The sequence below is a fragment of the Notamacropus eugenii genome, chromosome 1 (assembly GCF_028372415.1).
Source record: "Notamacropus eugenii isolate mMacEug1 chromosome 1, mMacEug1.pri_v2, whole genome shotgun sequence".
NCBI lineage: Eukaryota > Metazoa > Chordata > Mammalia > Diprotodontia > Macropodidae > Notamacropus > Notamacropus eugenii.
The window spans coordinates 219,372,382-219,396,484 of record NC_092872.1 but is presented as its reverse complement, the minus strand read 5'-3'; the positions used below and the strand labels follow the sequence as shown (position 1 = coordinate 219,396,484).

Here is a 24,103-nt window from a genome sequence, read left to right as displayed (position 1 = left end):
TAGTTGATGGAGAGAAGCAAAAAATGATCTTGGCAGGCTAGAACACTGGACTGGCTCTAATTAGAAGAAATTTAATCCTATGAGTCAATGCACTTGGGACCAAAATAATCAACCTCACAGCTACAAAGTAACAGAGGCAACAGTTGGTTTGCATGAACAAAGATTTAGAGGGGTCTAATATGTCCACAATGTGAGAGGGTAACCAAAAAAGCGAATGTCATTTTGGACTCTAGTAAGACAGGCTCCACTTCCAGGAATAAGGAAGAGATAGTCTTGCTGCACTCTGCTCTGCAGTCCTGGGCACCTGGGAAATCCCTAAATATCCCTAGTTTTTTCAACCATATTTAGTCCAGACAAGAAAACATTTATATAGCACCTACTATGTTCAAGGGCAGCTAGGTGGAGCAGTGGAGTATTGGGGCTGAAATCAGGAAGTCTGAGTTCATATTTGCCTCAGATACTTAGTAGCTGTATGACCCTGGGTAAGTCATTTAACTCCTATTTACTCCAGTTCCTCATCTGTAAAATGATGACATACTGGAAGAGGTTTCTTTGTCATGAAAAAGTCCATGGAATCACATAGAGTCAGACCCAATGGAACGACCACAGCTATGTGACAGGGCATTGTGCTAAGTGCTTTAAAAATATTAATCTCGGCCAAGATGGCGGAGTAGAAAGACGCACATACACATAGCTCCGAACCCACAACCCATAGAACGGCTACAGGGAAGTAACTCACGGCGAATTCTGCACCCAGAGACCACGGAACATTGGAGCGAGGGAGATTTCTGTTCCGGAGAGACCTGCAAACCTCTCGCGGGGGGTCCTTCGTGCTGCGAACTGGGCACCGGGACTGGGACCTGAGTGCAGCCCTGCTGTGGTCGCGGCACCGAGAGGAAAAGATCCCAGCGGGCTTCAGGGACGGGATCTCCAGCGGCCACGCGGGTCCCTCCACCCACAGAGGGACCTGCAAACCTCTCGCAAAAGGTCCATCGCGCTGCAGACGTGGAGCCAAGCCCAGACCTGCGGCGGCCGCGGCACCGAGAGGTACAGATACGAGCAGGCTTCAGGGACGGGATCTCCAGCAGCCGCACAAGTCCCTCCACCCACAGGTGACGGGGGTTGGTGAGAGAGTCTCTTTGGCAGGTCGAGAGGGGAGTGGGGTGCCCCCATAACTCAGGCCCCCCCCCCAGGAGGTAGAAGCTGAGAGGCGGCTGCAGACCAGGGCTCCCTAAGGGGGCAGGAGCCTGGATCCATTGTGGAAGGTCTGTGCATAAACCCCCTGAGGGAACTGAGCCTGAGAGGCAGCCCTGCCCAGACCTCAACACCTGAACTTAATCTCACGCTGAATAGCAGCCCTGCCCCCGCCAAAAGCCCTGAGGCTGGAAGCAGCATTTGAATCTCAGACCCCAAGCACTGGCTGGGAGGATCAGGAAGCGAGGTGGGTGTGAGGAGAATATTCAGAGGTCAAGTCACTGGCTGGGAAAATGCCCAGAAAAGGGAAAAGAAATAAGACTATAGAAGGTACTTTCTTGGTGAACAGGCATTTCCTCCCTTCCTTTCTGATGAGGAAGAACAATGCTTACCATCAGGCAAAGACACAGAAATCAAGGCTTCTGTGTCCCAGCCCACCCAATGGGCTCAGGCCATGGAAGAGCTCAAAAAGAATTTTGAAGATCAAGTTAGAGAGGTAGAGGAAAAGCTGGGAAGAGAAATGTGAGACTTGAAGTCAAAGTATGAACAGCAGATCAGCTCCCTGCTAAAGGAGACCCAAAAAAATGTTGAAGAAAATAACACCTTGAAAACTAGCCTAACTCAATTGGCAAAAGAGGTTCAAAAAGCCAATGAGGAGAAGAATGCTTTCAAAAGCAGAATTAACCAAATGGAAAAGGAGATTCAAAAACTCACTGAAGAAAATAGTTCTTTCAAAATTAGAATGGCACAGATGGAGGCTAAGGACTTTATGAGAAAGCAAGAAATCACAGAACAAAGCGAGAAGAATGGAAAAATGAAAGATAATGTGAAATATCTCATTGGAAAAACAACTGACCTGGAAAATAGATCCAGGAGAGACAATTTAAAAATTATGGGACTACCTGAAAGCCATGATCAAAAGAAGAGCCTAGACATCATCTTTCATGAAATTATCAAGGAAAACTGCCCTGAGATTCTAGAACCAGAGGGCAAAATAAATATTCAAGGAATCCACAGAACACCACCTGAAAGAGATCCAAAAAGAGAAACTCCTAGGAACATTGTGGCCAAATTCCAGAGTTCCCAGGTCAAGGAGAATATATTGCAAGCAGCTAGAAAGAAACAATTCAAGTATTGTGGAAATACAATCAGGATAACACAAGATCTAGCAGCCTCTACATTAAGGGATCGAAGGGCATGGAATAGGATATTCCAGAAGTCAAAGGAACTAGGACTAAAACCAAGAATCACCTACCCAGCAAAACTGAGTATAATACTTCAGGGGAAAAACTGGTCTTTCAATGAAATAGAGGATTTTCAAGTATTCTTGATGAAAAGACCAGAGCTGAAAAGAAAATTTGACTTTCAAACACAAGAATGAAGAGAACCATGAAAAGGTGAACAGCAAAGAGAAGTCATAAGGGACTTACTAAAGTTGAACTGTTTACATTCCTACATGGAAAGACAATATTTGTAACTCTTGAAACATTTCAGTATCTGGGTACTGGGTGGGATTACACACACACACATGCACACACGCGCACATACATAGAGACAGAGTGCACAGAGTGAATTGAAGAGGATGGGATCATATCTTAAAAAAAAAATGAAATCAAGCAGTGAGAGAGAAATATATTGGGAGGAGAAAGGGAGAAATTGAATGGGGCAAATTATGTCTCATAAAAGAGGCAAGCAAAAGACTCATTAGTGGAGGGATAAAGAGGGGAGGTGAGAGAAAAACATGAAGTCTACTCTCATCACATTCCACTAAAGGAAAGAATAAAATGCACACTCATTTTGGTATGAAAACCTATCTCACAATACAGGAAAGTGGGGGATAAGGGGACAAACAGGGTAGGGGGGATGATAGAAGGGAGGGCATGGGGAGGAGAGTGCAATTTGAGGTCGACACCCATGGGGAGGGATAGGATCAAAAGAGAATAGAAGTAATGGGGGACAGAATAGGATGGAGGGAAATATAGTCAGTCCTATACAACACAACTATTATGGAAGTCATCTGCAAAACTACACAGATTTGGCCTATATTGAATTGCTTACCTTCCAAAGGGAAGGGGTGGAGAGGGAGGGAGGTAAAGAAGTTGGAACTCAAAGTGTTAGGATCAACTGTCGAGTAATGTTCTTGCCACTAGGAAATAAGAAATACAGGTAAAGGGGTATAGAAAGCTATCTGGCCCTACAGGACAAAAGAGAAGACGGAGACAAGGGCAGAGAGGGATGATAGAAGAGAAAGCAGATTGGTCATAGGGGCAATTAGAATGCTTGGTGTTTGGGGGGGAGGGGATAAAAGGGGAGAAAAATTTGTAACCCAAAATTTTGTGAAAATGAATGTTAAAAGTTAAATTAAAAAAATAAAATAAAAAATAAAGTAGCTATTAAAATAAAAAAATAAAAAAAATATTAATCTCATTCGATCTTCACAACAACCCTGGGAGGGAAGTGCTACTGTTCTTCTCAGTTTATAGATGAAGAAACTGAAATAAAGGGAAGTTAAATGACTTGCCCAGGGTCACACACACATAAATATCTGAGGCTGGATTTGAACTCAGGCCTTCCTGACTACAGTTCCAGCTCTGCCACCTGGATGATTGCTCATTTGCTGTATATGGATTATGTAGAAAATTCCTTATTAGTTATGTTGAACAAGATGGTTAGCAAGGTCCCTATAAACTCCATGACTTACGGATGCGTTGATAAAGAGAATTCCCTGCTGATTTACAGATTCTTTGTGATTATAATTTACAAAATGCTTTTCTCATAACCCTTGAGGTTCATAGTGAAACTACTATGACCTTCATTTGACTGAGTGGAAAACTAAGCTTCAGATAAGTGACATGACTTCCATAAAGTCACATGATGAGGAAATGGTTCAGCTGGGACTTGAACCCAGGTTTTCTGTATCCAAGTCCTGCGGTCTATCAACTACTATAGTCTGATCAATAAAGAAATGAAATGCACTCCCCATCTTTAAGGCTGCTTGCTGTGTGCCCTCAACCCCCAGCAGCTAATCCATGCCTAGTTCCTTAACACTTTTTCCTAATCAAACATCCAGATGTATGTTCTAACAAAGGGTCTCCCTTCTCTGGGGTCTCTTTGAAAAACAAAAACCAGCAAACAAACAAAAAGGACAGAGATGGAGCACTACACCTGGAGTCAAAAGTCCTGGGTATGAGCTTACCTGCTTGTATTACCTTGGGCAAGTCACTGCCACCTTTATGGGCCTCAGTTCCTAACTCTGGAAATGACTCCAAGAATATTAATAATAATAATAGCACAATCTACCCAATAGTTTTGCTAAAAGAAAAACACTTTGTCAGTTTTAAAGTGTTAACTGGAGTATGAGCTACTGATAGCACGATGCCAATTTTGTTTTAATAACTGATTAGTTTAAGCCTACATTTATTAATACTGCACAAAGACTCTGCTTTGAATGCCCACCCTCTAGTGGCCTTTGCATAAATTCCTCAGACCCAGGGACTCTGAAAATTTGTATTTGCCTCCCTCATGCCTGGTGCTATCCCTGGCACATAACAGGGGCTTTGATAAATGTTGTTGATTGATTGAGGGAATAGTGTTTGGAAATCTTTAAGAAAACACAGTTACGCTAATGGCTGAGAACTAAAGACAAGAATGCTTAGACACCAGATTGATTCTCTGTGTTCAGCAATTAGACTCAATCAGATTGCTAGTGGTTTCCATGCAACTTGTGGCTCTTCCTAATAGACAATCCACTGACCCACTGGCCTGACCCAGACAGCAGCCCTTTACTGTCCCTCTACTGGCTGGCTCCGCTAAAAGGTGATTAGTGCTTTGTGGAGCCTTCAGGTGTTGACTCTAGCTGTGTACAGATTAACCATAACCACCAATAAAGCCAGGTCATCTCTGGGCCATAGAACCTATGTTTGCCATAGGGGTGGGGGTTGGGAAGGGTTGTCAAGGACCATCAAACTGCTGAGTCTAAATATGATAGATTCAGCTCTGGTGACCATATGTCCTCCATCTACCTCTTAGAGGGAGGCAGATTTGTCAGCTGCCCTATGGACAAAACACATCTCCAGACCAACTATGTGACTGCCTTTTTAATCTCTCAACATTCCCTTTGCACCATAGCTATTAACTACCTTACTTTAAAAAAAATTTTCAGTAGCTTCTATGAGAACAAACCATGCTGAGGATCTACAAAGAATCACAGCATGTTCAGAAGCTAGAAGGGAGTCATCAGATCCTTTATTTCCTAAGAGAAGGAAAAGATATGAGAGATCACTTAGCCCAAAGTGCAGATAAGAAAACTGAAGCTCAAAGAGGGAAAGTGAGTCATTCAAGGACATGGAGCTGGATAGTGACAGGATCAGGACCAGAACCAGAACCGATGACTAGGTGAGACATGAACTCAGGTTTTCTGAACCCAAGTCCAGTGCTTCACTGATTGTTATAAATTGATCCACAAAGGGATGGAATATACTCACAAGGCTTCTGTGTGCCTTCTGCTCTCAAAATTCCCTTCCTGACAGCAGCAGCTCAAAAGTCCTTCCACATAAACACTAGCCACTTTAATGAGTGCTGTGGTCAAGACAAACTGGTCTCCTTGCTGGCCTTTATATACACCATTTGATTTCTCATCTCTTGGCTACTTGCAGACTGTCTCAAATGCCATTCCTTATACACCTCGACCTCTTAAATCCCCAATTTTCTTCATAGCTTAGTTCAAATACCACCTCCTCTATGAAACCCTTCCTAACCCGCTCTATCCCCCAGTACTCCCTTGCAATGCCTCCCCTGACTTACCAACCATTACCTTCTATATATGGGGTACATGTCTATATGTGTAAAAGAATGTAAGATCCTTGAGGACTGAAACTTCTTTTATGCTTGTCTTTGTAGCTCCCAGGTCCTAGCCACGTGGCTGCCACACTGCTTGTTTGTTGACTGATTGGCACCCCCTAGAAGTTTATGTTTATAAAGTTAAAATAATTGCCAATGTTCATGAGTACTCTTTTACCATCACTTTCCTAAATTCTCCCATGCTGTACACATGGGGGCAATCCCTTCAGGATGCTAATGACAAAAATAGAATTAATTAGTCATATTCTAAAGCAGAGATTTTTCACCTGAGAAGTCCATGGACAGATTTGGGGGGGGAGGGTGTCCATGAATTTGGATGGGAAAACATTTACATCTTTATTTCAATAAAACTAGTTTTCCTTGTAATCCTATATATTCCATTTTATACATTTAAAAAGATTATTCTAAGAAGGGGCCCACTGGCTTTACCAGACTCCAAAAAAGGTCTATGACACACACACAAAAAAACGCCAAGAACTCTTGCTTTAAAGGATCCCAATCACAGAACCATAGAATTAGAACCAGGAGGGACCTCAAGGGTATAGTCCTGTCTCCTCTTTATAATGATGAGAGAAAGTCAAGGCCAAGAGAGTTTAAGTGACTTTCCCACAGAAAATAAATAGCAGAAATTGGAACCAACCCAGAAACTCTTGATCTCAAATTCAGCTTTGTTTCCATTTACTGGGAATAAGCAACTGTTTGGATTTCACTCTGCCTCTTCATTTCTGTATTTCTACCTGAGTGTACCCGTTTCTCCTGGGACAGTGGGGTCTGGGAATGTTTGGTCAGTCCAGGGCTTCGCTTATTTCTCTTATTTTGTTGTTTTCTCAGCAAAGGGTCACTCGAACCAGCAAGATAAAGCTATCCTTGATCCCCAGTTCATGTAGCTTTTGAGCCAAAGGGACAGTGGGGTCTGTTTGCAGTGGCTGTTTGAGCTTTGACCTCAAATAATTAACCAGTCACACTCATCAAAAATACCCAGAAAGGGAAAAAAACCGGCTCTTTTAAATGCCCTATGGGTGGCAGATATAATATTTGACCTTCAAGAAGCTAGAGATTGGGTTAGGCCTCCTAGCAATTGTGAAAATAGTAGAGTTCCCAAGCATCTTTGGCTTCTCAAGGTCTTCCTCACAACTGGACCTCAGGCAAAGACTCACGTGCTAAAGGAGAAAAGAGTTGCTTTGGATCATAGAGGCCCAAAGAGTGATCACCATGGGGTAGTGGAAAGAGAGTTAGCCCTACAGCCAGGAATTGACTGGGTTTGAATTGTATCATCAACTACTTGTGAGACTATGGGACAAATCTTTGTACCTCAGTCTCCTCATCTGTAAAATGGGGATAATGATATCTCTAGTACTTATCTCACTGAGTGGTTATAGGAAGCAAATGAAAAAAAGAAGGGATATCCCAAGCTTTAATGGTTTAAAACTGTACCAAGACTTTTGGGGTACACTGTAAATATAAAAAAAGTAGTGGGCCAACCTTAAGATGTCTTATAAATGTAAATTATTAGTAATATGAAATCTGACTATGTTTCCTAAATATTCTGGAGACGGGGTACACTGCTATGGGCTCTTTTTTCAATAATTATACAATCCCTTGTCCCTTCACCCTGAAATACTAGGTGGTTTTGTAGTCAGCATGTCAAGTTCAAAGTCATCTTGTTTTAAGATTACTAACTGGAAGTATCCTTGACTATGGTTAGAACCAAGACTTATAAATGACTGACATAAAAATAGGAGACATAGGATTAAAATGTGAAATTCAGCTCTTTTCTCATCCCAGTTGGATCAAAAATAGCCTAGCAAAGAAGTGTGGGCAGTGTCTTATAGAAGGCTTCTCCACTGTGACATATATATTTATAGAAACTCTCCCTGTCCTCCAGAGGAATTCCTTCTCTCTAATAGCCAATGAATGCTTCCAGTACCTTTCACAGGTATATGGCCGCCGTGCCTGCTTCATGAGACTTGGGATTTGAGGGCTAGAGTACAAATCTGAGTTCTGCTATCTGATCAGAACTTGTTTTTGGATTTGGAATGAGAGGACCTAAGTCTAAATTCTGATTCTGCTTGCTTAGTAAACTTCCATCACCTGTCTAAGTCACAGGTCTTTCATCTGCCAAAGGAGGGGGTGGGGCTAAGTGATCTGTAAAGATCCTTTCAGCTAATCTGGGGACCATCAGCAAGTCACTCCCCTGATCTTGGACTCGGTATTCTCAGTCTGCTAAGGTCTCTTCCAACTCTGACCCTATGATCCTATAAGACATATGCAGATTTCCACAATACAAAATAAAAGATCCCACATAGAGGTTTTCAAAGCAGTTGATGCACATTTTCATCTCGTCTGAATCCCAGGATCAATCTAGTGAGGCAGATACTACAGATACTGGCATCACTATCTGGTCCACATTCTCCCCACCTGCAAGGTAGAAGGGTTTGGACTAGGTGATCACTGAGGTCCCTTCCAGCTCAAAATCTATGATCCCACGAAATCCTCATTTTATAGATAAGAAAAGCATAGAGCACAAAGAACACAAGAGATTTACCCACAGTCACATAGTAAGCAATGCCACAGGCAGGATTTCAACCTAGGACTTTGTGATTCCAAGTGCAATCACCATTCTAAAGGCATTTAGAAAGGGACAAAGCTAAGTGCTAAGTTGATCTGAGGGTAAGTGGCTGTTCATCCTTTGGGAAATGGGGGAATGAAGGAATGCAGCACAATACAAATATAATGACATTGGTAAGCTTTGGTTACACGCTGAGAATGCTGATATGGAGAAGCAGAGACAATCTTCTTCTTGCTCAGTTACTTCAGTTGTGTCTGACTCTTTGTGACCCCATTTGGGGTTTTCTTTGCAAAGATGCTAGCATGTGCCATTTCCTTCTCTAGCTCATTTTACAGGAAACTGAGGCAAGCAGGGTTAAGTGACTTGCCCAGGGTCACACAGCTAGGAATTGTCTGAGATTGGATTTGCACTCAGGTCTTCCTGACTCCATGCCTGGTGCTCTGTGCACTATGGCATCACCTAGCTGTCTGCTGTTTCTATCTCTATCCTGTCTCCTGTATGTCCTCTACATTCATTCCCATCAGTGTCCTCAGACTGTAAGGATGTTGAGGCCAAGGATCACTCAAAATGGCCTCCCATAGGTGGGAATGGTTAAACCACAGACATAAGTAGATTCTGAGGATGATTTCTTGTGATGGTGATGACCCCTGAGAGACAGGGCAGGGAACACATGCAAAGTAAACAGGAGGTATGTGCGACTCCCTTGATTAAGGAGTCCGAGGCCCCAGATTCAAATCTCATTTGTAACGCTTTTTAACCTGAGATCTTGAGCAAGTCACTTACCCACTCTGGGCCTCAGTAAGAGGACTGACTCCTGGCCCTGGATCACACAGACCTCATGAGGGCATCTAGATGGGAACAGCAATGCAGCCATTTGGTTGAGCTGAGTCACCAAATATAGTTCTTCCATCTCACTGGAAGAACTTATCACATGTCCTAAAGCCTTCTCGGCCATTCACCCTGCAGCTATGCTCTCCAGAGCCACAGGTACTGCTATCAGACTTGTTAGTCCACTCCAGGAACTCTGCCTCTTTCTATCCATCCTGCAATTTAACTCTATTATGTGGGTTTTGTTTCCCCTTTGTATTCTACGCTTGCACATGGTGCTTAAACGATTGTCCATTCATTCATCTATGAGTTTGAATGAAGTATTTTTAAACTCCCTCCCCTTTTGCTTAGTTCACATAGGAAAGTCATACTTGGGGCTACTTCCTATGACTCTCAAAGGACTAGTACTGACACGCCAACTCTATTAAGTCTGATCCAAGGGGAATAGGTTCAGACAGACTCGAGTGGGCCCATGATTCTCTACCTTCCAGAGAACCTATTATTCAGGAAGCCCACCAAAGATTGCCTCTTTCTACACAGCAGCCCATCAATTTTACTTAAAGTGAGAGAGGCCAGGAAAATATGAGTGCTCACCAGACCCCAAAAGATTGATGTTACTTTCCTACCCTATTTATATTACCAAAGCTTAGCATGAACAAGGACAAAGGTTAATGTTTGTTTTGGTTTAAATTCCTGGATAGAACTTCCAGACATCTGTTACTACCACTGTACAGACAATTTCAAGATCATATTTTTAAAATATGACCCTATCAAAACTAAAAGGAAGTGTATAAAACATTATACCAAAGCCCTGTACTGACATGTTCACTGCTTCAGGGATACCTTGACTAAATTCTCCCATTCTTTCATGGAGAGCATCCCTCCCTCCCCCTCCCCCTGCACCCCCCCTCCACTCTTATCCCTTATCTCCTACCATAGGTAAATAACAGATAGTGGCTCTAAAATTAATGGGATTCACTGACAACACTAAGAGGTGACTGAAGTCTGACCCCCAAACAGTTCTTGGGAATCAGCCTTCAGCATTCCAGGTTCTGAAACATGGTCCCCCTCAAGTGTACACTGCCTGATAGCAGATAGTCATGCTGAATCTCAGAACTCCAGAGTTCAAAGGCACACACTGCACTGGAAATGATCTAGGCCAACCCTGACCTCAAGTAGGAATTTCCTTCACATCATCAACAACTACAGACCAGTCTTTGATCTGTTTCTTGAGGGACAGTGCAGAGAGAGGGACTGACAAGGAGCGGAGCAGCAGACAGGCATTCCAAGGCCTTTCCAAACCCCAGCCTGAGCAGAGCTCCTGCAGATGGGGCCTTTCCAAACTTCTGGAGGAGCAGGGAGTGAGGAGGAAGGGGTCGGGTGACAGAGACAACATCATTTCTTCACTCTCTCTTCTGGGTTGGCTATCTAACCCCCCAGGAAGGGTCTCCCAAGTCTCTCCTCTTCCCAGAGCGTTGGAGGAGCCTTCCACAGGGATACCAGAGCCATGAGGACTCACCTTCTAAATGAAATATCCCTAAAAATTAGAATGTACATAGGCTCCCAGGATTATAAGCTTAGAGCTAGGAGGAATCACAGAGATAGTGATGCAGGAGCTGGAAAGGACCTAGGAAAGCATCAAGTCCAACCTTCTTATTTTGAAGATGAGGAAAAGGAGGGCAAGGACTTAGCCAAAATCACACAGGTTACAGTAGGTGGAAGGGCTTCGCTCTGAGCCCAGGTACCCTGATGCCGAATACAACTTTTGACCCACTGGTCCAGGCTGCGCGTCTCATAATTTTTTTCCTTGGTTAGCATGCAGTGACCCACCTCTTTATGCCCTCAAAGTTGCTTTCTGCTCTGAGATTCCATACTTCCCTCTAGGTTTCTCCTTATTCTCCTGATGATCCAGTGGCAGATGGATGTGGAAATATTTTATTTTGTTTTTGTTTTTCACAAAAAGGCAGCTTTCTAACTAGAATGAGGTACTCCTTAGACCAGTCAGCAGAGAAAATCGAGGCCAAGGTCACTACAGACTACCATTAAAATGGTGCTTAAGACTAGAGTGAGGAGTGGGGAACCTGTGGCCTTGAGGCCACATATGGCCCTCTATGTCCTAAATTGTGACCCTTTGATTGAATCCAAACTTCACAGAACAAATGAAGTTGAATTCAGTCAAAACCTACTCTTGAGGGCCTAGAGGACCATACATAGCCTTGAGGCCACAGTTTCCCCACCCACGCGCTTCAAACTACCCAGACCAATGGAAACTTTAAGTAAATTATCGGGACAAGGGAGCATCTTGGTAGGAAGATTGGTCCCAACCTTCTAGCAACTTCCATTTAGCCCTGTTTCTGACATAGCACTAGCTTTGTTACCAAATTAATAACTAAATCTCTAAACCTCAGGTTTTATCTGTAAAATGTGGAGATTAAAACTATAGCGATCTACCTCCCAGGTTTGTTTGTGAGGTTAAAATGAATTCATGTGTGTAAAGCATTTCTGAAAATTGAAAAGCAGTATTTAATGATCAGCCATCATTAGTATTATTACCCAGCCAACTTGAGATATTGGAATACTGAGTAACTGGGGAGTTGAGATTATTGAATAATGGCCCACTTGTAATTAATATAAAAATTTCTAATTAGTACACTTATAATTAATTCAAAGCCCCCTTGTAATTAATTAATCATGTAAGGATTAGCATTCCAGAATCTCATATATTCTTAACAACTCACATTTATAAAGCACTTTCCTCAAAAGAACCCTCTGGAAAAGTTAATGCAAATATTGTTCCTATTTTATAGATGTGATTACTGGGGGCTCAGAGGAATCAAGAGGAGGGGAAGCTGAAGTTTGAGTTTGTGTCCTCTGATTTGGAATCCAGGCACTCTCCATCACATGTGGCTTAAATCATTTCAGGAATAAATATGCTGCTGCTCACAAAGCAGAGGCAGAGGTATCAGTTCTATGCTTTGGCCCAACATGGATTTATATATTCCCTCAGTGCCTCAAAGAAATATCAGATCTGTCACGAGCCTGGAAGGGAGCTCAGAGGCAGAGCCATAACTAGGCCAAGGAGACTAGGATTTTATCTCAGGCACTTCGGTCCTCCTGCTCCAACACAGCATAGCAAATGGGAATAATTGTTAAAAAACAAAATACCAGCTACTGAAGTGGGGAGACATTTTCCTATCCCCATTCACCTTCCTCACCCTGTGTGGCTGACCTTCTATGGATATCCCAAGGATTTTCCCCATAAGTTGTTTCCTACCTCCCCTTTACTGATGGCACTTATATCACACACTTACGTCATTTGCTCCAAGTATGAATCCGAGTGCAAGACCTGCTTAGAGACAGCCACGGAAGTAGCTTAGAAAGGCTGCCTTCTGTTAACAAGGAGAAAGGAGTAGCTGTTTGTCCTAGGGCCCAGTCCCTACTCTGTCCCCAGCTGATGGGCCAACACTAAGTCCAGCTGTTGCATAGACCTTCAACTGTTTATTGTAGTCAAAGCAGAGAGAAGTACATCCTTGAATCAATTAAATAGATACTCTGATTCATCTGAATTTTTGAAAACTTGTTTTAAATATCAGAATAGTTGAGGTGATTTTCCACTTCCTTTCTTGAAATTTGAGGTACTTTGTATTCACTAATTTTAGATTTGTTATACCTCCACTGTAGACCATAATCTCCTTAAGGGCAGGAATGGTTTGATTTTTGTCTCTATATTTCTACTGTTTAGCACAATGCTGGCATAGAATATGTGCTTAATAAATGTTTATTACTGACTTCCACATAGTTAAATGCTTAACAAATGCGTGTGGAATTTAATACAACTGCACACAAGCACAGTCTAAAAGTGAATTACACAATTACAGGGAAAGTCCTTTAAGAAGAAGCCAGGACTATGTTGCCTGGCTTTGACTATCTTCTTATGACACTATGTGTCCTCTGTTCTAGAATGGCCTTAGACAAGTAATTAGCCTCTCTCCCCTCATCTGGAAAGTGGTACCATCTACCTCATAGCATTGGTGTGAAGATCAAATGACATAATATGGCTTAGTGGAAAAGGAGCTAAAGTCAGAAAGCCCTGGGTTTGAATTCCACCCTTAACACTTAATAGGTGCATCACCTTTGGCTGGTCACTTAACTCCACGAAGGCTCATTTTCCTGATGCATAAAATGAAGCCTTGGACTATCATGAGTTCTTAAACTGGAGCCCATAAACTTGTTTTTAAAAATATTCTGAGAATTGTATTTTAATTTAATTGGTTTCCTTTCTAATCCTATGTATTTTATTTTATGCTTTGAAAAATACTGTCCTGAGATTGCTGCCAAAAGGGTTCCTAACACAAAAGAAAAGTCAAGAAGCCCCCAACTAGTCTTCCAGCAACACATCTATGATCTGATGAACTCCTATATAGAAGATATTGTTATGATTATTATTGTTACTGGGATTCAGGGCCACAAAGGCTATTATTTTATGCAAACATACTCCTTATTTAGATTCCATGGGATCACTGCCCTTTGCCCAGAAGCATCATTGGAAATACCCCTTCCTACTCTACTCAGCTGAGAAGAGGAAGTAAGAAAGCGTGGGAAAAGTGGAGAACAGAAACTGAGGTTGGGCAGATATCAAAAGAGGGTCATGGCTTCCGGGGTCCCGGGAAGGGGTGAAGCTTGTCCCCTGAACCTCATTGGTCTATTTTCTGTAGAGTGAACCTCTCTGGAATTTTCAGGACAAAGAAAATATATGTGGGAAATGCTATTTTGTGAGCCTCATAGTAGTAATCTCTAATGAGCCCGGGTATTTCCCAGGCTTCCATGGTACGTCAGTTTCTACTTGGCCATTGTGCAGTAAAGGTCTGACTGGTCAGAAATGGTAACGAATGGGAGTGTGGTAGAGGAGGGGCCTTCCAGTTACTTGAGTTTTCTGATGAATTGAAGATTAAGTCCAAAAATCTTTGTATTTCAGCCATCAAAGGGCTAACATTTTATGACTCTGTGTTTACTTGCTACAAGTCTTTCTAAAACATATTAGTTCACTTTCCTGACCTCATTAAGTCCAGTCTAGTGAGAAAATGCTTACATCTGTCTTTGATGACTGAAGATCTCTTGGGGGCCACAGGCTCATCACTGCTCCCTATAGAGCAGTGTGGCCTTAGAAAGAAGAGATAAGTTATTTTTAAGACACTTCCCCTGTCCATCCACGATGAGTCTACAAAGCAGGAAGACTTTTCTAATAGTATACAGTCCTTCTAAAAAATTCTTTCCTATTAAAGAGAAAAACACTCAGTTCCTGATATGAGCTTATTTTTTTTCTTCTAAAAACAAAATAACAAAAAAATGTTGGCTGCCATCTAAGATATATGCTACCTGGCATCCTCTGTGCCAGATGTTGGAAAATACAGTGCTTTACTTGGACCACTCAAATGGGATGCATTCCATCCTCTTATGTATGGTCATTTTCACCCAGTGACAGAGTTGTGCAGCCAACTTTTTCACCAAGAACAAACAATACAAAACACTTGAGGCACGAAATATGAAGTATATCCTCAAATCAATCATTTAAGACAAATTTGGTGTGCGTGTATATGTGTGTATGAAAGAGAAAGAGACAGAGATAGAGAGATTGGGGACACCACCCTTGTGGAGGGAACACAAAGATCCTGGTCATTCCTTTGAAGAACTCTTCTGGTGAATGGAACAGGCTGCTGAGGGCCCAGAGGACCACCACCCTTCCTATTTTAACTAATGATTTTTATTAAGTATGTGTTCAGTCAAGTTTTTCTAATGCTATTGAAGTAATGCAAATACTATTAACACCCTGACCCCCCAAAACAAGCAAACAAACAAACAAACAAACTGATTCCAGTGCCCTTGGACAAGGCCCTGATGGCTTGGCTTAGGTCTGGCTGCCCATAAGAATATTTGAACCCAGCTCCATAAAAATTTCGTTTAAAAAAATCAAGACATTATTTCCAAAATCCATCAGACTGAGTCTGTTTGTTTTATAGGTCAGCAGTTGTCCCCAAATGTTTACTGAATTCAACTTCAGTCTCTTTGGTTATTGCAAGAATGATGGTGGATGAGGTGCCATTGCAGACTTTCATAAACACCACCGTTAGTAATTATAGTAGGCTCTTCTCACACACTCATTTTCTGCTTCGCCTTTCTAAGACTTCCTCACTTGCCTTCAACCCACGGGAACATCTCTGTTATCTTCCCCAAGGACTGCGGGTTCTGCTGTCTCATTGTATAATCAAGGAGTTGGGAATAAAAAGGTTTTAATTTCTTTAAGAGTATTTTTCCTCTGCCTTCTCAGAGGCACCCAGCCAGAAGATAGCAGAGAGCACAATGGGCCTGGAGTCAGGAAGACCAGAGTTAGCCTCTGGCCTTCAACACTTAGAAGCTGTATCTGACCTTGGCAAATCCCTAACCTATGTCTGTCTCAGTTTCCTCAACTGTAAAATGAGGCTAATAATATCACCTGCTTCTCAGGGTTGTGGTGAGTCTGAAATTAATTGGTATTTGTAAAGTGCTTAACCTGGCACACAGAAGTCATTTGACTGCTTCCTTCTATCATTTTAAGCTCTTGGATGACCATGAGCAAGTCATTAAACTTTGTGCCTCAGTTTCTTAATTTATAAATTGGGGAATATAGTACTTTCCCTACTAATCTCACAAGATTACTATGGGATAAAATCGGTGGGAAGCATTTTGTATGCACTCAAAGGTTGCAGAATTGTCCTTTGTAACTATTTTCATTCATGTGCATTTCTTCTACATAGGAGCAGAAAAAAGTGATGGCCTATTGCCAAAATGGAATTTAAGGTGCTTGAGGGCAAAGCTTATTGGGCTTTTGCCTTTATTCCTCTTGTCTAGAACAGTGTCTTGAATATAGGAGACACATTCCTAAGTCCTTATCGAATGAATGAATGAGTAAATGAATGAGCAATGACTTACATGTCAGATTTGACAGAAGAGAATCCAGGAAATAAACTCCCTGCTTTCCAGCTGGACACCCTATCTCCAGCCTCTCCCTTCTCCACTACATCCTCCACTAATCAACCAAGTGATCTTCAGACAGCACCTAAGTGATTGAGTGAATGGAAGAGGTGGGCCAGTTCCATAGCCAGAGGGAGGGACAACAGAGAGATGGCTGAGTACTGCAATGGTACCCATGAAGCATCCCTCCACTTGGCCCTCTATTACATCGAAGATAAAACATAAGCTCTCCTGACTGGCTTTTAAAACCTTTCCCAATATGGTGGTAAGCTAGTTGTCCAACCTCATTATACATGAATGCTTTTCCCTCACTCTACAATCTGGCCCAACTGGTCACCCCTCCCATCTCTGTACATTTGCACTGGCATTCACCTTGCTCTGAAGAAAGAAGGAAAAAAATAAGAAAAGGATGAAATAAATGCTTATTAACCCCCTAGTATGAACTGGGCATTATGCTAAGTTCTTTACAAACATTATTTCATTTGATCCTCACAACAACCCTGGGAGGTGGGTGCTATTATTATCTTTCTATTAGCGTTGAAGAAACTGAGACAGACACAAGATAAGTGACTTGCCCAGGGTCACACAGCTAGTAAATGTCTGAGCCTGATTTTGAATTTAAGGTTACCCGAATCTAGGTCCAATGCTCTACACACTGAGCCATCTAGCTGCCTCCACTTCATAGAAGCCCTTATTTCCTTTAAGACAGCTCGAGTACCACCTTGTATGGGAAGTCTTTCCAGTCCCCCTTCCCCACTCCCCTTACCTTATGGCAGCTAGATAGAACAGTGGAGAGCTCACCTCACTTCACCTGGAGTAAGAATGATATGAGTTTGAGTCTTGTCTCAGATATTACTAGCTTTATGACCATGGACAAGTTATTTAACCTGTCTTAGCCTCAGTTTCCTCATCTGTAAAAACAGGATAATAGCACCTACCTCACAGGGTTGTAGTGAGCAACAAATAAGATATTGTCAAATATTGTGCACTGCTCTATAAGCTATCAGTATTGTTATATTTATTCTGTTCTGCACAAATCCTCTCTCTTAACAGCACATAAGGTCCTTGAGGGCAGGGAATGTCTTTTGCAGCACCTAGCATATAATAACACACTTTCTAGCATTTATATATAGCACTTGAAAACTTATAAAGTGCTTGATATACACCATCTCAATTGACCCTCACTATTATCCTGTGGCATAGATGCTATTAGCACCCTTTAACAGACAGAGAGACTGAAAACAAAGCAAAATTCAAAATCAGATCTTCCTGACTCCATGACCAGGGCTCTATCTACCATGCTAGCTAGCAGCCTAAAGTCAGTGCTGGAGAAATGCTTGTTAACAGGGTGAGTGAGTGAATGGAAGAGAAAGTGGGTCAGAATCCGTAATGCCATATTTTCATAGCTGCTGATGCTCCTGTCCCATACCTGTAAGGAAACCATGACTTCTCTAATACTCTTGCCATAAGAATAACTCAATTCCTCCTGCCCACCCTCCCTCTTCTCCAACTCAACCAAGCTATACCATATAACTGATACATACCATCTATGTTATATATATATATATAAAAGATAGACCAGCTGATACAGCTTGGGAAGAACCAGTGGTTGTCAAGGGGAACCAGATAGTGAAGTTTCTTGAGTCACTTCACTTTCCTAGTCCTCAGTTTCTTTATCTGTAAAATAAGGGGTCATGGGAAGCTAGACTGGGCAGTGGACAGAGTACTAGGTCTGTAGTCAGGAAGACCTGAGTTCAAATCCAGCCTCATATACTTACTAGCTGTTTGACCCTGGGCAAGTCACTTAACCCTGTTTGCCTCTGTTACCTCATCTGTAAAATGATCTGGAGAAGGAAATGGCAAACCACTCTAAGATCTTTGCCAAGAAAACTCCAAATGGGTTCACGAAGAGTTGGACACAACTCAAAAATAACAAAAAGAACATGTATAAAATGTCCTCAGAAGTTCTTTCTAGCTCTAGCTTTATGATCCTATAACTTTAATAAGTGTACAGAGCTAACAGACAGTGACCTAAGGGTTGGTGCATGCCTTTCTTAATGAATAAAGTCCATGGGCTTTGTGAGAGTTACTTTTCCTTATTCCCAGGGATAATTTTTTCATGCACTCCTGAAATGGTTAATATTGTTCCAAGTCTAAAAATAGGATCCTAGATTTTGAGGGGGCAGAGGCCTTGGAGGTCGTCAGGCCCAAGGCCCTCATTTTACAGGTGAAGATAACTGAGGGGCACTGAGGTCACATGATTTGCCTGGGGTCACAGGGCTAGTAAATATCTAAAGCACTATTTGAACTCCTCTCTTCCTCCCCAGAAGTTTATTATCCTACCTAGTACAACTCTCCTGCAGAAGGACTTATTATCAGAACATTGTAGTCAATCAAGGGGTGTCTGGTGTTTTTGCATTCTACCTAAGTCATAGTTTTGGAGATAATGGAAACATCTGGAAACATGTACAAAGAAACATTTAGATCCAAAAGGCAGGATCTAAAGAGTTCAAAGCAAGTGCATTTGTCAAGCTTAGGGGCCTACAACACTCATGCAAACCCAGCTCCACTTACTGAGTCTTTTGCTTCCTTAAGATTAATTGAGGACTCCTGTTTTCCTACATCCTGACTATCAATTTCTCCCCAATGGGGCACCTACTCAAGTGGTATTTTGCATGTGATGTTAAGAGTGATTAAGCCGGCATACTACCCCCCCCCACCCCCTCGAGAGGATTTTCAAAGAAACAATACCAGGGGCTCCCCACTGCGTTTCCCTTAGTTAATGAAAGAACCGAAGACTAGTGGATGAAGTATCTGGCTTGTATTTCAAGGTAGCAGGGGTGAAGCCCTGTTAAGGTTACAGCCACTAAAATATCTTTCTGTCACCCTGTCAATTTGATTGTAGATTCAGTCTTGTCATTTTTGCAGCATGCAAAATACCGGGTGGCCTGCTTCAGGAGGATTCTCATAGAAAACTTCAAGCTGAACAATTCAGCCAGATACAAAAAAGACAGCTGCTATCTTGGAGGGAAGGAGATTGCCTATCTTTTTCAAATCTCAAAATACTTTTTAAAAAAAGCCTGACTTCTTTTTAGTGAAACTTCTCATGAGCCTACTTGCCTATAACTTCTGCACAGGACTCTAGCTCACACAGATAGACTTGAGATGGTTAAAAATGGGAAGATGGCATCTGCCACATACCTGACAAACAGAGTCACCTTGATGGTTTGCCTCCCCCTGAGTAACATTCCCTTAATGTCAGGCTACTTGGATCTATTGCTCAGGGTACTTTCCCTACCTGAGTTCACAAACAAACAAACAAACAAAAAGTGTGCCAATGGATGGGATCTGAATAATGGTTTTGGAAGCTTCTACTAGTCACAAAAGGGAAATGGACTGGGAAACAACTCATTTAGGGAATTCTTGTGACAACCAGGGAAAATACAAAAAGCTTAATGTAAATCCACAGGTGCCTCTGAAAACTATAGTTGGCATAAGGAAGGTCTTCTGATTAGTTTCTCATGAGAACAATATCATGAATGATGGGATGACCATGAAATCAGGCTTGGGTTCAAGTCATCCTCAAACACATACCAGCTTTGTGGCCATGAGCAAGCTGATTCACTTATCAGTGCCTCCAAGCAACTCTAAAAAACACAGTTAATTTATGGAAGAATCACTGATCTGCACACATGGAGGAAGTCTGTATCTATAAACAGAATCTCCACACTGGAAGTTCCCTATATCTGTTAATTAAAAGGTTCAGATATGCCATCACCTTCACGGAAATGACACTGGTATGAATTGAACCCAGGGTTTCTTTCAAGATGTGACCCCAGGGTCCCAACTGCCCTTAACTTGGAACTAAGCAGATAACGTTTTATAAATCTAACCGAAGAAGGGCATTGGTCAATTCATATTAAAACCACTTCTGACCCATGGTTTGCTGCTGGTAATTCTTTGGGTTTGTTTGTTTTCTGAAGACATGGGGGGGGAGGTATCATTTTCTTAAAGAATTCTAGAAACCCTGCTGAACAAGGGTTAAGGACTGTACCAGGACAGACTATTCCAAGCCAACGGGTATAGACAGGAATCATAAAATGCAGTATCCCAGCATATTCCACCGCCTGGGCAGCATCCAGCCTTGCTGCATTTCACATGGAGCTCCCCTCATTGGTTCAGAGACGGCTTTGGAAACCTGAGTCATGATCCCTTCTTCCAATTTGGGGACAAGATGGGGAGAGGAAAATCAATGACCCTCTCTTTCCCCTGGCAGATCAAGCCAAAGAGACAATGCACTTGAAGCTGAATGAAGCCTCCATGGAGTGGTCAGCAAAGCCCGGGCTCCGGGCCACGCCCCCTGCCCCCCCTTTCTAACTGCTGGCTTGGCTAACTGGAGATAGGTGTGTGCGGAGAGGTGAGGAAGGCTGGGGTTCTAGGGCCGGGGTCTGAGTGAGAACGAGCCAGGTAACTTGAACAGACGTCTGTGTGTCCGGAGCTAAGGCTGGGCTTCGGGGTCCGAGTTTGAGTAATCAGAACCGGGAGAGATCCCTCCCTGTCCCCCGCCTTCGCCCGGGGGCCCCTCTCTAGGGCGGGGGCGCGGAGAGCCCAGCCGGCCCTTCGGGACTTTCCCAGTGCGCTCCCCAGACAGCCCGGGACGGCGAGGCGGGGGAAGGGAGGCCGGGGAGCCCGAGCCGCGCCGGGCCACGTGGGGGACGGGGAAGTTACCTTTGGGCTCCCGCAGGTGTCCCTGCCAGTCCTTGCAGCAGCACAGTCCCATGGCCGAGGAGCCTGGGCTCGGGCGGTCACCTCCGCTGGGCCCCCTGCAGAGCCGCGTCCTCACCGGAGCACCGTCCTGGGGCGCCCACTTCCAAAGGCAGCGCTGCGAGGGGTGCCTGCCAACAGGCTCTGCAGAGCGCTCCGGCCCCATGGCCAGGGTGAGCATCGCCTCCCCTCCCTCCCTCCCCTCCTCCCACCCCCACCCCCGCCCCTCCCCCCCACCCCGGGCCTGCGGCGGCTGGGGGCAGCCCCGTCTGCCCGCTTCCCACCTCTCACCAAGCCTCCAAGATGTGCATGCAGACCAGCTCCCCTCCCTGCCAAGCTCTGCAAACATCCCCACACAAACAGACCCTGCTAATCAATGTGAGAACTAGCAGATGCTGGCCTGGGGGTTCCGCCCCCAGCTGCCCCTCCCGGGCGGCCCGACCCCCTCAGGCTCCCTGCATGGCCCTAGCTCTTCCTCGCCTGTTAAACCTCCAGGACTTACTAAGTGTCACCTCTTGGAAGGAGGGAAAGGCCACAAGAGGGGGCTTTATGGACGCCGCAGATGCCTGCTTTCCTGGAGCCAGAGGGGAGCTGACTGGCTCTGAATGTAAACTCTTAAGTGGGCATAAAAAGACCATGGAACCTAATGCAAGGCGCCGTTAGCAGAAGGCAAAGGAGGTATCCCTGCTCTCCCTGCTCACATGAGAGGCCCGCTTCAAAGCAGACAGTAGCTCCTGCAGGCTCTCTGCAGAAACGGCAAGCAGGCACCCTGGCTTCTGCTTCTCCCGGAGGTCAGTTCCCTATGGTAGCAAATACTCCTCTGGTTCACTGAGCCATCCTGGACCTTTTCACTGCAGTGCCCCTTACCCCCAGCACAATGGCAGGCTGAGGCAACATTTGCCAGTTGACTTGCTTGGCAATGAATCCCCATCAGCTTCCAGACCCCAAAGAGGACCTGACCCGTGGTCTCAATTTCTTTAATTTACTTCCAGTCTGTCGGAGATGCTGCTGTTAGCCTTATCTTCCTTTTTGTCAAATGAAAATGAAGTCGCCCTTGCTGGGAGGGAGATGTGATAGCGACAGGTGAAGGTGGGGATCCCTAGGTAAAGTTTCCAGGGGCAGTGGAACCTGAGCTGGAAAAAGACCACAGGAGGCTCTCTCTTTGGGGAGCCAAACTGATAGGGCCCACCCACAAGCACTACGACCAGAGAAAGAAAAAACCACTCCCAGGCCCCTCAAAGCAGAATCGTCTTCTGATGCACTGCCAGTGGGCCTGATAGCTACCTTCTGCTTTGTCACAACTTCCCAGGAGGAAAGGGGCAAAGACACACTGCACGCTCAGCGTCCTGACAAAGCATTTTCAGTTAATGAAAATGAGGAAGAATTATATAAAAAAGAGGGAGTCAAGAATACTAAAGGGAAGCCAAATTTTAAGTAATTGTAATAAGCATCTTTGGTCCCGGAGTACAGATAGTATAGCATACCTCCCTCCTTTGGGGAGGAGTCAAGAATGTTGCAGATGATGTAAGAGGTAATACAACATCCCTCCCTCTGGGGGTGGGGTGGGGTGGGAGATGCCAGGGAAGAGTGTTGTTTCATAATGACTTTTAACCATATCTGTAATTTCATCAGTGTAGAACAGGGGTCGTTAACCAGTATTTCTGTTGTATGGGTCTCTTTAGCAGTCTGGTGAAGCCCATGGACCCCTTTTCAGAATAATGTTTTCAAACTCATAAAATAAGATTTTAAAGTAAATCAATTATGTCACAATACAGTTATTAAAATATATTTAAGAAAAATAAACAAGGTCATGGAACCCCTGGTAGAGAACTCCCAGTGAAGAACTCTTACTACCGATAGAGACTGGCACCTGCCCTGTACCTTACCATCTTAGAGAATTGCCTGTGGGCACTGGGAAATTAAATGATTTACTCTGGGTCAAATGGTCAGTATGTGTCAGAGTAGGGGCATGAACCCAGATGTTCCTGCCTATAAGGCCAGATTTAGGTTCTCTTTCAGTAATGATCATAATGATAGATGGAGGGATGAAAAGTACTGAAGAGGTCACCAGGTCCAGCTCCTTCTTAGGAGAACATTGTGGTCCAGCTTGGTCAGGTCATGTGCCCAAGATCACCCAGGTAGTGAAAGAACTGGGACAGAGATCACTTTGAGTTCTGCAAAGTGCATTTTCCAGGCTTGTCTGGGCATGATGCTCAGTTCACCTAACATGGTGGTGTCCTGAGTGGCCTTTGGAGCATGTCTAGATTGCCTAAGATGAAGCCCCGTTTCCTCTACCCCTTGAGTGAGTATAACCTCCTTTGATTGACTGCCTGTATCTTTAAAACTGGAGAGACTGAACAGGTCAGTTTTTTCTGCTGCTCTCTTTTCTTCCATTCTTTCTGCTGCACTCAGAGGGTATCATGAATTGAATCAGTGAGGGGGAAGAACTTCCTCCCCCTGCTCCTTCTTTTACTCCAGCTTAGAGAAATGGGCTTGGGGATGTTTGTTTCTATTTTCATTTGTCTTTCTCAGTTTCTAGGTGTCATCAGTGATCCCCATGGGGCTAGGAGTTCCAACCATGCTGACCTTGGAACCAGGATTGTAGATGGGATGGTGAAGCCAGCCAGCCTGGCATAGAAGTCATAGTGCCTGCGTCTTGAGCCTTGGGGGGTGGGGGAGTGGACTTGGAACTAGGACTGTGCTCTATAGGAACTGAACTAAACTTCGAACCTAATCCTCTTCCCCTCCCCAGAGTCCTCGATGATACAAAGGGGTTGGGGGATTAGCTCTAGGATTCGGGAGTAAGTTTTATGCTTGTGATAATAGCTTTTGAAGTAAATTCTTCTGTGTAAAAGTTAATCTGACTGTTAGTGGTTAAAT

General features: G+C 43.7%; 1 protein-coding gene across 6 annotated transcripts in view; it reads right to left on the bottom strand.

The window, feature by feature from the left end:
• ARHGAP22 (Rho GTPase activating protein 22) overlaps positions 1 to 24,103 on the bottom strand; it is a 414,522-nt gene that overhangs the window by 183,539 nt on the left and 206,880 nt on the right. For 2 of the 6 annotated variants that reach the window (XM_072627659.1, XM_072627661.1), the window contains exon 1: positions 21,188 to 21,402. The exons of the other annotated variants lie outside the window; for them this stretch is intronic. In XM_072627659.1, the coding sequence (XP_072483760.1) occupies positions 21,188 to 21,389 (202 nt within the window). In that variant the 5' untranslated portion in view covers positions 21,390 to 21,402. Of the gene's footprint in view, positions 1 to 21,187; positions 21,403 to 24,103 lie in introns of those variants that run through there. 6 annotated transcript variants of the gene reach the window in all.